Here is a 15,536-nt window from a genome sequence, read left to right as displayed (position 1 = left end):
TCTCTTGCTGATAAAACTGATTAACTGAATAAATTATAAATACTATCAAATAATCTTCATTAGTTACAAAATTGAAATTTACATGATAAGAACACTGTAAAATGGTGCGTGATTATGTCTAAAAACATGCCAAAAACAAAGATACAAGCTGATGTTAATAGTGCATCCTGGATGAAATATATGCATACAAAAATTCAATAGATGCAGTAAGAAGGGTAAGGGAACAAAACATACAGTAAATATATTCAAAGTAATAGATAAATATAAACAGAATCCCCTTTATATGATACCCAGACCAGTCCACATGTGAATCTTCCAAATGAATAATGTGCCCAACAGTAGCCAAGGTAGATGTCACCTTAAGGCTGCCGTCACACTAGCAGTATTTGGTCAGTATTTTACATCATTATTTGTAAGCCAAAACCAGGAGTGGAACAATAAGAGGAAAAGTATAATAGAAACATATGCACCACTTCTGCATTTATCACCCACTCCTGGTTTTGGCTTACAAATACTGATGTAAAAGACTGACCAAATACTGCTAGTGTGACGGCAGCCTAAAGATGAGAAAAAGAAGTTAGATTATACTCACCTGGGTGGGCGGTCCGATCCAATGGGTGTCGCGGTCCAGTCCAGGGCCTCCCATCTTCTTACGATGACGTCCTCTTTTTGTCTTCATGCTGCGGCTCCGGCGCAGGCGTACTTTGTCTGCCCTGTTGAGGGCAGAGCAAAGTACTGCAGTGCGCAGGTGCCAGGCCTCTCTGACCTTTCCCGGCGCCTGCGCACTGCAGTACTTTGCTCTGCCCTCAACAGGGCAGACAAAGTACGCCCGCGCCAAAGCCGCAGCATAAATACAAGAAGAGGACTTCATCCTATGAAGATGGGAGGCCCCGGACCGGACTGCAATGCCCATCGGACTGGACCCGGACCGCCCCTGGGTGAGTATAATATAACCTCTTTTTCTCATCTTTCAGGATACATCGGGGCTTATCTACAGCATTACAGAATGCTGTAGATAAGCCCCTGATGCTGGTGGGCTTACCTCATCTTCGATTTTGGGGTTGACAGGTTCCCTTTAATGTTCTCCTGGCATTCACCAAATCCAGAGTCCTTCATTAGATGCCGGACAAAGAAACATGACCCGACACTCCACAAAGAATGTTTCCACTGTTCCAAAGTTTACACCACCCCATCTGATGCTCAGCCTAACGCTTGGTGATGTAAGGCTGCATACATCTGCTCAGCCATGGATGTCCATATCATGAGGCTTCCAGCACACAGTTTTGTGCTGATGTTAAGGTCTGTTTCACACTCCCGTTTTTTACAATCAGTCACAATCCGTCAAAATGTTGAAAAGACTGATCCTGTGCAGATTGTAAAAGACTGATGCACTGGATCCGTTTTTTGGACGGATCCGTTGAGGCAGTTGTTGCCAGAATTTAAGGCTATGTGCTCACGTTGTGTATGCATCTTCGCCGCGTTTTTAGCTGCGAAAACGCATACACAACACAACTCATGTTAAAAATAATTAAAAAAAAAAAAAAAATCGTGATATTCTTACCTTCCGGCGTCCCCCGCAGCCTTCCCGATGCTTGCGATGCTCCCGGCAGCTCCTGTTCCCAGTGATACCTTGCGAGACAATGACCTGTGATGACGTTTCGGTCTCGCGAGACCGCTAAGTCATCAGATTATTGTCGCAAGGCATCACTGGGAACGGGAGCTGCCGGGAGCATCGCAAGCATCGGGAAGGCTGCGGGGGACGCCCGATGTACAGCGATTTTACAATAGATCCAGTCCACGACGGATGAAACTGAAGGCCATCCATCACAATCCGTCGCTAATAGAAGTCTATGAGAAAAAAATGGATCCAGCAGAAACATTTTTCACAAAACAATGGATTTTGACGGAAACAAAAAGACGGAAGTGTGAAAGAGGCCTAATACCAGAGGAGGTCTGGACTGGCAGTTATGGAGTCAGAAGAGCGTTGGTGACTTTTCTGCCCTCTGCTCCTCAGCACTCGGTGACCCCGCTCTGTAACATTATGTGATCTCCACTTCATGGCTGAGTTGCTGCGGTTCCTTATCTTATCAATAATATCACTTGCAGATGGTGGAATATTGAGGAAGGAAGAAATGTCAGGAACTGACTTGCTACAATGGTGGCTCTGATTACAGGACGGTGCTGGGTTCAGTGAGTTCTTTACCACCAGCCAATCTGTCACAAATAAAAAAACACAAAAATTGAGCTTGGTTTAAGTTGGTCTACATGCAGCACATAAACGCGTGTTCACATTGGCCAAAAAGCGCACAAAACCTACTAGAAGCAAAATGAGCAAAAACCCTGCTGTAACTAAATAAGTAAAAAGCAAAAGTGCATTTAAATAACACAGAGTTCTTAGTATTACTGTTTTAGATTTTAAAAAAACAGCCATCCCATTGTTGACAAGGTGACCCTGATCGGGACAGTCCTAAGCTGTCCAATATTAAAAACCTTACCATGTGTTAGAGTTGAGCTCAGTGTCTGAATAAGGGCAGACAAAAGGACCGGGTTCCGACCTGTGGACACCAGTCTGGGGAAGCCTTTAAATGTAATTTCCAGCTCAGGAGAGGGAGGCCACACCCCTGTCACAAATTTCTACAAAGGTAGATGGCATGGTGAGGAGCAGGATGTTATATACTGGAGATAGTGAGACTAAAAAAAACTGGATTCAATTCTTTTGTCCATAAAGTGTATATTAAGTGGCTGAACACAGGGAAACAAATATGAGAAGCAAAGATCAACAAGCTCAATTGGCAGCACTTTTGGTTATGCTGGTCGGCCTCAACTCCTGGGAATTGACTGTTAAACTTGGTCCACAGAAGCTATAGCAGAGGCAAAGCCCATCCATATTGGAGCCCACTGTCCGTACCCCTTGTAACCACTCTGGACATGCATTTTCCAAACTTCTCTCCAGGACATATCTCATGTAAACCGCTCCTCCTAGTGTTCTCTTACCGCCACATTAACATGCTGTGCAAAATCCTGAAATGATATTCTTAGTAAGTGGAACTGTCATCACATCTAAGGAAAGATAACTTACATGTCAGGATTCATTTCAATACATTTAAGTATCTTTCTTCAGCTTATGGTTCTTGACATAATAATCAAAGACTGTGAGTTTGCTCCTAGGATATATTACCATCATATTACAATGCTGCTGAGATTGTTGGACCATTTTGAAGGACACTGCTGCTGATTCGGTGCATCTAGGCTCCTCATATACTGTACTGTCTCAGCAGACCTGGACGCGTTACAATACCTTGACGCACTGTCGCAGGCTGACATATCGAGGTCATAATGTGCTTAATTTCAAGCCTACCTGTTAAGGTGTTTCTCTCTTCTCATTACTGTGGTTAAACCATGTTTAGTGAATATCATAATGCAACTGACATGCACGAGGTTGGAGAATGGTGTTCATGCGTGCAATTATGGAGTTAAAACCCCCAAATAAAGATAGTCTATAGCCTGGGTACAAAACTGGGCAAGCACCTGCTACTTATTCTGGTCTATTCATTACTGTTTGTACTCCATGTGCATTGTGTGGCATAACGCAACACAAGGCGAATGTAGAGTAGAATGTGTGTATGAATTGGGAGTTATAAGGGTTAACTCAACAGCCTCGACCCCCCCCCCATTGCAAAACAGTCCATCACCTGTGCGCTAGGTCCAACGCTGAGTGTCCACAAAAGCATGAGAGCTGTCAAAGGTTGCACTGCTTTCTCTGTTATTTTCACTTTGGTGGTTGAGCTAGGACCAGAGGAGGAATGATGACCCAATACAGTTGAATGTGCCATGGAGATACATAGTTATGGGGCACCTAGTTGGATTGCTAGGAGAGCACTTTGGCTTGCACTGCTTTAGAAGACTGTGGATGGATATGTTAAAGAGGAATCTTAATGCAACTTTTAAATAGGTGAAAGACTGGCACTCTTTAAAGGGGTTATCCAAGACTATTTTATTTTGTTATCACTGACCTATGAACTAATAGTCTAGTAGTTGTTAACTACCTTCCTGTTGTCCTGGTGTGATCTCTGCTGGCACAGATCGGTCACAGATCAGTTCTGCCGGCGATTCAGTGGCTTCTCCATATGCTAAGTCGACAGAGGAGCGGCTTCTCTTCTGCTCTATTGATGGGGCATGGCTGCCAAAGTTATGCTGATTGACAGCCGGCTCCTCGATGCCTAACTGCAGGAAGCCAGATGCCAATCAGCATGATGTTGAAAGTCATGCCCCGCTGGTAGAGCAGCTCAGAAGAGGAAAAACTTCTTTGATGTTGACAGTCACGCCCCATCGACAGAGCAGCTCAAAAGAGTAAGAACTTCCCTGTTGATATGGAGCAGCTGAATCGCCAGCAGGAGCGGTCACTAACTGCTCTGAGCCTGCACTGGATAGAACAGGCAGGTAGTTGCCCCTGTTAGTTTTTAGGATAACCACTTTAAGGGGCACTTGGCTTCGGACTTGCAGCATGGGCTCTTAAGGGTCAAGAGGCTAGTACCGCATTCCCAACCTTTACCTTGTAGACGGGCCACTCTGCAAGCATTTTTCTTTGCATGTGGATGTGATAATGTAAGATGCTCCAAATTTACTAAGAGCTGTATGTTCTTAAATAGCTTTGCCAAATTTTTTCCAGCACTCCTTTGATTAGGACTGGCATGTGAAACAGTGGTTTTAGCTAGGGTACATGCACATGATGTGCATATATATATATATATATATCTAAAATTGTAGCAGCTTCCAGAGGAAGCCTCTTGGACAATGGACCAGTCGCTTCTTTTAGCTGCTTCCTGGCTTTCAAAGCCTAAAGCAGTTAAAAAAAAGTTTTAAAAGATGAAGCATATGCCCAGGCTGAGAGGTCACTGAATGCTATAAGGTCACAGTGCACGTCAAGACATCACAGCCTTACAATACACAGTGACGTCTGTCGGCAGTATGGTTTGGCCTATAATGAAGATCCTGGACATGCGGCACGCAACAGTGGAAAGAAGAGGACCAGAATACAGGCGGCGAGCAGGAGGGCGGTCAGAGAAATGAGAACTAAGGTAAATATTTTTTTGTTTTTGTTTTGAATATCCGATGTTGGTATCTATGAGTTAAAAGGGTTTTCTCATATTCTGTCTACGTTGCCTCCTGGCGTGCGGCTCGCTATGAGAGTAGAGCTGGGGTGCTTCTGATGATTGACAGCTCAGACCAATGACATCGTTGTGGCAGTGGCCAAATAGTGCACTAACTCATGTTGCAAGAAAAAGCACCTTTGCCTCTGCATCCGAGAAGCGAAGGGGGGTCAATGAAGCTGGCCGTATCCAGCTATTCTCAGAGCAGCGCTTACAAGATCTAGATCAAAGAGCTTGTAAACACTGCGATCCTTGCTTAGGCACCGCTGACCATCTACAGCTGTAGCCAGCAACCTAGGCAGCAAGCAGTAAACCATAAAATTAAAAATGTGCAAATGGCAAAGTTGCTTGTTTTTACAAAGGTGGAAGAAAGAGAGAAAAAAAAATCTGAAGAGCAAAAAATAAGGAGTGGCGCAGTAATGAAGGAGTTAATAGGAATTCTGTGTAAAAGGAATGACAAAACCGGCACTGTTCATGACATGGCGTTCTGTGTCAACTGTTGAGCTCAGGTAATTTGCTGGCACAGTGGTGCATGGAGGTGTGTGTAGCACTATTACTTATGGGGTATCCATATTTGCCCTAATAATGGGGTCACTTCGATGGAGGTTAAATTGCTTATTTAGAATTGCAACTTCTGGGACCCCTATTTCTATTGCTCCCTACAATCAGGAAGACGGGAGACAAACTGAGAGATTCCTATAGAAATGCATCAGCTGCTCCATGCCGGACACTACTGCGAGCAGCTGCACACGGGACATCTGTCACACATAGCCACAAGCCCATTTGCTTCCAATGTTTTTTGTGGTATCGGCATCAGTATGATGTGTGATTACTATAAAGAGGTTCTTCACATCTCATACAGTGATTGTTGTAAAATGATGGTATATTTGGGACAATATAAGGGGCACATCAATACATAAGTGAGTATAACGTTCACGGTCCGGACCACCCACCAGCCTCCTGACCGCAATTCAACAGCCTAAGGCTAGGTTCACATTGCGTTAGTGGGTGATCGCTAACGGACAGCGTTGCACGGCGAAAATGTCGCAATTAACGCCGTGCAACGGGTCCGTTAGCGCACCCATTGACAGCAATGTAAATTTCGCCTGCAGCGCATCACTATCGCGTGCCTTTTTCGGCTCGCGCTAGTGATGTGCCGTTCTTCTGTGATGCGCCTCGGACGCTGCTTGCAGCGTCCGCGGCGCGCCCGAGGTCCGTTCCCCGCTCTCGCAGATCGGGGATCTGCGAGAGCGGGGACGTTAACGCGACCCCTGAACGCGGCCCCTAAATAAACATTGCATTAGCGCAATCCGCTAGCGCTAAACGGATTGCCCTAACGCAATGTGAACCTAGCCTTAGGCTTCATTCAGATGTCCTGATTTTTCCCAGTCCGAGTTTCATCATTATTGGTCACTGTGCCAGATTTACCATCAGTGTTTAATCAGTGATTTTCACCCATGGAAACTGTTAAAAGTAATCGTAATCACGGATTGTACGCTGATGCCACCCATGTCCGGTCCGTGATATCCCCGGTGATTTTTATTTAAGACTCCAATTGACAACAGCAAGGTCTCCCTGATTATTTTGATTCCGCAAGTGTGAATAGCACCAAAGAGTTTAAAGGGTTTTGACAAGGCTTGGGGCGCAGGTCTGCAGTCACTCAATATGACTGCAGACTTGTGAATTGTCACAGCGTGCACAGTGCGTGCTGTCAGGAGTCTCCGGTGCCAGCAGCAAGCGTCCGGTGACTGTAAAGTATGTGCTGTTCACACTTAGGCCGGAGTCACACTACAGCGAGATACGGCCGAGTCTCGCAGGTTAAAACCAAGCTCTGGCACCGGCACTCCAGAGCGGAGCATGCGGCTCCATGTATTGCTATGCGCCCGCACACTCCGCTCTGGAGTGCCGGTGCCAGAGCTTGGTTTTAACCTGCGAGACTCGGCCGTATCTTGCTGAAGTGTGATCCCGGCCTTACAGCCACATTCCTACTAGACACGTCCACTAGTATTGAGCAAGGTCGAACACGTCTAGTCGGCACATGACCGCATGTATACAAATTGCAAACTTGTGGTCACGCACCCACTCCTGGAGTTGCCACCAGAGAATCCTGACAATGCACATACTGCATAGAGTGACTGCAGACTTGATCCCCAGGCCTGGACCTCCCCTTTAATGAGTATGTGTTCTACATGTGAAAACTACAGAACATGTATGTGAAAAATGGACGTCTCGGTGAGGCCTTATAGTCTTATATGAGGCTGTTAAGTTTGGGACAAAAAACCCGCAGCCAGTCTGGAGATAACGGCATATAATCAGATCGTGAAAGTCAAAATTGTGAAGATGGCCTAAATTGGAATTATGCAGGTAGCTGTGAATGTAACAAAAGTAAAAGAAAAAGAAAAGAGGCTTAGCCTCAGCCAGCTCACCGACAACCACAGGTGCGCGGAACTTCGTCTTGACTTGACGTGCAGTAGACACTAATGTGAAGGAAAAGTGGTAGTTCCAGCTCCTTTAAAATTCAAAGTCTTTATTTTCAAGCTAAAACTCCATAACAATCTTAAGATCCTTGTACATAGTGGACGTATATGCAGCGGAAAAAAGAGGTACAAGCAACGCGTTTCGATCACTTAAGATCTTTTTCACATCAGGACCCGTTGAAGCGCAATGTAAGCGTGAAACGATCGTCATCTGTCTTTGCTCCACTGTTTTATCTACCTGCTGTTGGTATGATGAAGCCACAATAAAGGATTTTGTTGCACGGAACGGTATGTGCCAATCCGCTTCATATAAAGTAGGGCACAAATGAAAAACACCAAAAACTAGACATAAAAGGCGAAAATTCAATAAGGAGTTGAGGAATTACTTTTCTTCAAATGAATGTAAGTAACATAAGAAAAGACCAGACTTTCAAAGCAAGAGCTAAAAGTCATGGTCTGTAAACAGCTTACAACACAGCAAAGGGATCTCATTGTTAAAAGTTATCAGAAGTGTATAAAAAAAATTCTGAGACACTGGATATACCAGGAACATTGTGACAACGGTCATCAAGAGGTGGTTTAATTTGGCACAACATTGACATTACCTAGAACTAAATGTCGCTTGAAAATTGATGAAGAGACCAGAAGACAATTTGTCAGGGAGACTGACAAGAGGCCTACAGCAACATTAAAGGAGCTGCAGGAAAGTAATGGAAGTCTTTTCTTCTATAGAAAATCATCTAAGACCAGCTAAGTTTGTGCCCAAACCTACATCATCTCCCAAAAGCATGTGGGAAAATGTATTATGATCTGACAAGACCAAGCTTGAACTTTTTGGCCATAATTCCAAAAAATATGTTTGGAGCAAAGTCACCACTGCACATCATGAAAAGAACATCATACCCACAATGAAGTATGGTGGAGGCAGCATTATGCTTTGGGGCTCCTTTTCGGCAGCTGGAACTGGGTCTTTAGTCAAGGTGAATTATGAACAGTTCCAAATATTTCTCAATTTTTTTTATTAATACCGTCAGGCAGCTATTGATAAGCTGAAGATGAAAAGGAATCACATATTTCAGCACAAAAACAACACTGAGTCACATACAAATCAACAAAAAACGGCTTCGCCAGAAAAAGGTTAAAATTTTGGAAAGGACAAGCCAGAGCCCAGGCCTGAACTCAACTGAAAATCTGTGGGGGACCTGAAGAGGGCGCTGTACACAGGAGATGTGGGGGGGGCTGGGGGTAACATTGCTAATTCTGCCATAAAGTGCCATACCGAAGCGGGGAAAAACTTCTATTACATGGTATGATTTTTTTTTACAGGGGTGTGTAGACTTTTTATACTCACTGTATACTCATCTACACATATGAACAAGTTGGCTATGCAGTGAGTGACAGAATACCATGCCATGCTCCCTTTTGCTAGCAGCAGCCCCTCACACTGCCCTGAGCCGCCCCCCTGACCTCCTGACACCACTCTCTCCAGCACAGCACACTGTAACCTTCTCTCATTAGCTTTAGGCTTTCTATACCCCCATAGTTTTGCTACTGACCAATCACAGCTCTCTTTCCATATTACATCGTGTAGAATCGAGATAAGCGGCTGTCGTCGATTGGTGGATTGCGTGCCCCATGGTGATTGGACGTGAGTGGGCAGATGGGCGGAGGCAGACGCAGCAGGGAAGTGTTTTTTTTGCAGGGTGAGTGTGTATCGCTCAGTATCCGGTCTGCTCTCCGTGCTCATCCGTTACCGAGCGGCGGACCGAGCGCGGAACACGGCAGGGAGGTGAGTGCTGTGCTGCGGGGGAGGTCGCTGGATGGAGACGTCCATGACTCTGCCTTATATAGACCCCCATTGTTCCCGCTGTGCTGCGGTTCTACATAGAACTCTATTGTGTCCTGACATACAGGCGGCACACAGAGCCCATTATGTGGTGTGTACAGTGCACACAGCCCCGCTATACGGCTCTCCTGCGCTATACGGAGCCGCACTGTGCCTGTATACAGAGGGCTGGAGGCTGCTCCATTATTAGCCGGGTCTACACAGCCCCATTGTCTTATCGACTGTACCTAGACCCCCAGTGTCATTCCCTTGTCTTATTGACTGTACCTAGACCCCCAGTGTCATCCCCCCCCATCTTATTGACTGTCCCCCCCCATCTTATCGACTGTACCTAGACCCCCAGTGTCATCCCCCCGTCTTATCGACTGTACCTAGACCCCCAGTGTCATCCCCACATCTTATTGACTGTACCTAGACCCCCAGTGTCATCCCCCATATAATTGACTGTACCTAGACCCCCAGTGTCATCCCCCTGTATTTATAGACTGTACCTAGACCCCCAGTGTCATCCCCCCTGTCTTATTGACTGTACCTAGACCCCCAGTGTCATCCCCCCTGTCTTATAGACTGTACCTAGACCCCCAGTGTCATCCCCCCTGTCTTATTGACTGTACCTAGATCCCCAGTGTCATCCCCCCTGTCTTATAGACTGTACCTAGACCCCCAGTGTCATCCCCACATCTTATTGACTGTACCTAGACCCCCAGTGTCATCCCCCATATAATTGACTGTACCTAGACCCCCAGTGTCATCCCCCTGTATTTATAGACTGTACCTAGACCCCCAGTGTCATCCCCCCTGTCTTATTGACTGTACCTAGACCCCCAGTGTCATCCCCCCTGTCTTATTGACTGTACCTAGATCCCCAGTGTCATCCCCCCTGTCTTATAGACTGTACCTAGACCCTCAGTGTCATCCCCCCTGTCTTATTGACTGTACCTAGATCCCCAGTGTCATCCCCCCTGTCTTATAGACTGTACCTAGACCCCCAGTGTCATCCCCCCTGTCTTATTGACTGTACCTAGACCCTCAGTGTCATCCCCCCTGTCTTATTGACTGTACCTAGATCCCCAGTGTCATCCCCCCTGTCTTATTGACTGTACCTAGACCCCCAGTGTCATCCCCCTGTCTTATTGACTGTACCTAGACCCCCAGTGTCATCCCCCTGTCTTATTGACTGTACCTAGACCCCCAGTGTCATCCCCCTGTCTTATTGACTGTACCTAGACCCCCAGTGTCATCCCCCTGTCTTATTGACTGTACCTAGACCCCCAGTGTCATCCCCCTGTCTTATTGACTGTACCTAGACCCCCAGTGTCATCCCCCTGTCTTATTGACTGTACCTAGACCCCCAGTGTCATCCCCCTGTCTTATTGACTGTACCTAGACCCCCAGTGTCATCCCCCTGTCTTATTGACTGTACCTAGACCCCCAGTGTCATCCCCCTGTCTTATTGACTGTACCTAGACCCCCAGTGTCATCCCCCTGTCTTATTGACTGTACCTAGACCCCCAGTGTCATCCCCCTGTCTTATTGACTGTACCTAGACCCCCAGTGTCATCCCCCTGTCTTATTGACTGTACCTAGACCCCCAGTGTCATCCCCCTGTCTTATTGACTGTACCTAGACCCCCAGTGTCATCCCCCTGTCTTATTGACTGTACCTAGACCCCCAGTGTCATCCCCCTGTCTTATTGACTGTACCTAGACCCCCAGTGTCATCCCCCCCGTCTTATTGACTGTACCTAGACCCCCAGTGTCATCCCCCTGTCTTATTGACTGTACCTAGACCCCCAGTGTCATCCCCCTGTCTTATTGACTGTACCTAGACCCCCAGTGTCATCCCCCCCGTCTTATTGACTGTACCTAGACCCCCAGTGTCATCCCCCTGTCTTATTGACTGTACCTAGACCCCCAGTGTCATCCCCCCCGTCTTATTGACTGTACCTAGACCCCCAGTGTCATCCCCCTGTCTTATTGACTGTACCTAGACCCCCAGTGTCATCCCCCCCGTCTTATTGACTGTACCTAGACCCCCAGTGTCATCCCCCTGTCTTATTGACTGTACCTAGACCCCCAGTGTCATCCCCCTGTCTTATTGACTGTACCTAGACCCCCAGTGTCATCCCCCTGTCTTATTGACTGTACCTAGACCCCCAGTGTCATCCCCCTGTCTTATTGACTGTACCTAGACCCCCAGTGTCATCCCCCTGTCTTATTGACTGTACCTAGACCCCCAGTGTCATCCCCCTGTCTTATTGACTGTACCTAGACCCCCAGTGTCATCCCCCTGTCTTATTGACTGTACCTAGACCCCCAGTGTCATCCCCCTGTCTTATTGACTGTACCTAGACCCCCAGTGTCATCCCCCCCGTCTTATTGACTGTACCTAGACCCCCAGTGTCATCCCCCTGTCTTATTGACTGTACCTAGACCCCCAGTGTCATCCCCCCCGTCTTATTGACTGTACCTAGACCCCCAGTGTCATCCCCCTGTCTTATTGACTGTACCTAGACCCCCAGTGTCATCCCCCCCGTCTTATTGACTGTACCTAGACCCCCAGTGTCATCCCCCTGTCTTATTGACTGTACCTAGACCCCCAGTGTCATCCCCCCCGTCTTATTGACTGTACCTAGACCCCCAGTGTCATCCCCCTGTCTTATTGACTGTACCTAGACCCCCAGTGTCATCCCCCTGTCTTATTGACTGTACCTAGACCCCCAGTGTCATCCCCCTGTCTTATTGACTGTACCTAGACCCCCAGTGTCATCCCCCTGTCTTATTGACTGTACCTAGACCCCCAGTGTCATCCCCCTGTCTTATTGACTGTACCTAGACCCCCAGTGTCATCCCCCTGTCTTATTGACTGTACCTAGACCCCCAGTGTCATTCCCCTGTCTTATCGACTGTACCTAGACCCCCAGTGTCATTCCCTTGTCTTATCGACTGTACCTAGACCCCCAGTGTCATTCCCCCCGTCTTATCGACTGTACCTAGACCCCCAGTGTCATCCCCCCGTCTTATCGACTGTACCTAGACCCCCAGTGTCATCCCCACATCTTATCGACTGTACCTAGACCCCCAGTGTCATCCCCCCCCCCTGTCTTATCGACTGTACCTAGACCCCAGTGTCATCCCCCCCCCTGTCTTATCGACTGTACCTAGACCCCCAGTGTCATCCCCGTCTTATCGACTGTACCTAGACCCCCAGTGTCATCCCCCCCCTGTCTTATCGACTGTACCTAGACCCCCAGTGTCATCCCCGTCTTATCGACTGTACCTAGATAGACCCCCCCAGTGTGCGAGGTGCAGAAAATGTTAATAACCCCACAAGCCAGAATTTCAGTCCGTGCATTCTCCCGCCCCTTGCACACCAAAATGGAGGTTTAGTCAAGATTCTGGCAACTGAGTGACCAGTGAGCTCAGCCAGTGTGGATGACATTTATCGTCGCTCCATATATGTTAACAGAAGATAACGTCATTATCCACATTTGTTTCACCTTTAAGCTATGGAGTGCTGCCTGCATTTTTTCCTATGTCTGGATTGAGGCAAGTCTTGTATGTTTTGTCTGGGAGGCGTGCACCCAACTATTGGTAAAGTGCTGTTCCAAATAATATGTAATAAATATATACGGTACTTACTACTTCTATGCTGAACATCACTTCCAGCAATTAATCTACTCTATTGTGTGTGGCCGTTTTGGTGATGAGGGGGTATCGCTACTTGTGTGCTGGGGGTGCACTAGTCCTGTATTTAGGTACAAGACTTGAGGCGATTCCTCTTTTCCCCAGATGATGTAGAGTCTTGCTACCACACTGACTAGATCTGGTCACCCGTCTGTTCAGACATTTCATGTGTGTGTTCAGTTTTAGGAGCCGATAAATGCAGTAAGTGATCTGTTGCATTAGTTATGAAAATGGAAGCAGCGGGGCCCTGATGGTTATTATGGGGGGGGGGGGGGGAAGGGGGGGGAAGTGTCCTGCATGCAGAACCTTCTTCCATTCTGAAAAAAAAAAAAAGCAAAGCCCAGATGGCCCACATAACACAGGCACAGTCAGACTGCCATATAAATGGGCAGGCAGAGCACGGACTGGCCAGCGGCTCTCCCCACCTGAGCGATACAGCTTCATTGAAATACATGAAGCTGTCACGTTTGGGTCAGGAGAGCTGCCGGCCAGTCCGTGCCAGCACTGCGGTCTGATTTATTCGGCCGTCTGACTACATAGAAAGATCCCAGGTCTTTACTAGGACTGATCTATTGCTTTCCACCTACTATAGTTGGTAAACAATTGAGGGCTGGGATCGTTCCTGGCAAATGTGCTCAGTGGATGCTACAAACCGAAATGTTCCCTTATTTCTTCTCCTTTACCACCTTGATTACCCACCGTGATCATGTGGTATCGGGACGCCCGGCAGTTGCAAGAATGAATTGGTTCTCTGCGTTATGCAGCAGGCTTGTCCTATGGTTATGTCACTCCTGTCTGTACTGAGACATCTTGTTGCTAAGTCCTGGAAAATCCCTTTAATAATGTCATGGAGAAATGAATTCCCCTATTGTGCTGCACAGAGCGGCAAATGTGAGAATCGGGCATTGCCATCCTGCCGGTTACATCAGTGCCCAGTGTTGGCAGCCTGTGCTACATACATTTTATCTGCACACTTTTGGGGTATGTGCACACGTTCAGGTTTTCTTGCAGAAATTTCCTGACAAAAAATAGACATTTCTGCCAGAAATCCACATGCGTTTTTTATGTGGTTTTTTTTCACGTTTTTTTCCCGGAGCTTTAGATAGCGGGAAAAACGTGAAAAATCCGCAAAATTAATGAACAAGCTGCTTTTCTTTACCGCGATGTGTTTTTTTTTTAGCGGAAAAAAAGCGCATCATGTGCACAAATTGCGGAATGCATTCTAAATGATAGGATGTATGGTTTTTTTATGCGTTTTTATTGCATTTTTATAGCGAAAAAACCTGAACGTGTGCACATACCCTTAATGCATTGTGTTCTGTGCTGATATAAATGATACGCCTAATTGTCCTCAACTGTTTATACAATCGCTCAGATATTATTTTTGCCTTTTTATAATGTCTTATTCACAAAGTGATCTCCGGTGGCCAGCAGTGCTGCGCTGAGGATCCGCTGGGCTCAGTCATGCGGCTCAATATAGTGTGAATACTGGAGAGACTAATGAAGTGATGCTTTAGGCTGCATTCACACAGCTAAAAAATGACATCAGACCCTGTATTTATTCTGCTAAACCAAACTTGGAGCACCATAGGTTCCTGTTTTACGGCATTTGAATGGTATCATGGACAGAAATTGCTATATTCTGACGTTAAAGAGCGTATCCAGGACTATTATTCATTATTTATTTTAAATGACCTATGGGCCTATTAACTAACAGGCAGGTAGTTACTATCTACCTGCCTGTTGTGCCCAGCGAAGATCCCTGCTGGCACAGAGCTATCACAGACCACTCCTGGTAGCGATTCTGCAGCTCTCTGACAGAGAAGCAGCTTTTCTTCCACTCTGCTCTGTTGAGGGGACATGACTGCCAGCATCATGCTGATTGAGAGCCAGCTCCCTGCTGCCTAACCGCGGGGAGCCAACTGTGAATCAACATGTCAGCAGTCACGCCTCATCCACAGAGAAGCCAAGAGGAAGAGGAGCTGCTCTGTTGATGTGAAGCACCTGACTTGCTGGCAGGAGCAGACCACTGTCCACTGACCACTGTTGGCAACTAACTGACTGTTAGGGTTTTAGGCCCATAGCAAAAATTTAAATAAAATGGCCCTAAACAACCACTTGAAGAGGACATTTTAGCTGCTGAATTTTAAGGCTCTCCAGTGCAAGATTTTTTTTTTTTATCATTATTTTTTACTTACCTGCTGTTTAATCTCAGCTTTCTAAAAATCACAGTAAAAATGCTAATATATAATATATTATATTTTTCTTATTTTATTTATTTTTTCCACTCAATATTTGGGAAATTGTCATTTTGTTCTGGAGACATAAGAGCATAGTCACGGAGTTTGTCATTGTGATGGTGTTTTTTAAGGTTTGT

The 15,536-nt window shown here is 46.5% G+C and overlaps 1 protein-coding gene and 1 long non-coding RNA gene across 3 annotated transcripts in view; one reads left to right on the top strand and one right to left on the bottom strand.

The window, feature by feature from the left end:
* The window catches only part of LOC143782970 (uncharacterized), a 67,972-nt gene extending 58,670 nt beyond the window's left edge, over positions 1-9,302 (bottom strand). Inside the window, exons 1-2 of the long non-coding RNA XR_013217071.1 lie at positions 9,184-9,302; positions 2,148-2,214 (exon numbers count right to left, since the gene is read on the bottom strand). This is a non-coding gene — a long non-coding RNA (uncharacterized LOC143782970). The remainder of the gene's footprint in view (positions 1-2,147; positions 2,215-9,183) is intronic.
* LRP12 (LDL receptor related protein 12) overlaps positions 9,241-15,536 on the top strand; it is a 90,690-nt gene continuing 84,394 nt past the window's right edge. The window contains exon 1 of one of the 2 annotated variants that reach the window (XM_077271059.1): positions 9,241-9,330. In XM_077271059.1, the coding sequence (XP_077127174.1) occupies positions 9,288-9,330 (43 nt within the window). In that variant the 5' untranslated portion in view covers positions 9,241-9,287. Of the gene's footprint in view, positions 9,417-15,536 lie in introns of both variants that reach the window. The other variant, XM_077271060.1, reaches the window with a different exon arrangement.

This window comes from Ranitomeya variabilis, chromosome 6 (assembly GCF_051348905.1).
Source record: "Ranitomeya variabilis isolate aRanVar5 chromosome 6, aRanVar5.hap1, whole genome shotgun sequence".
In the NCBI taxonomy this organism is placed as follows: Eukaryota; Metazoa; Chordata; class Amphibia; order Anura; family Dendrobatidae; genus Ranitomeya; species Ranitomeya variabilis.
The sequence above is the reverse complement of the archived record's forward strand: the minus strand, read 5'-3'. Positions and strand labels throughout refer to the sequence as shown.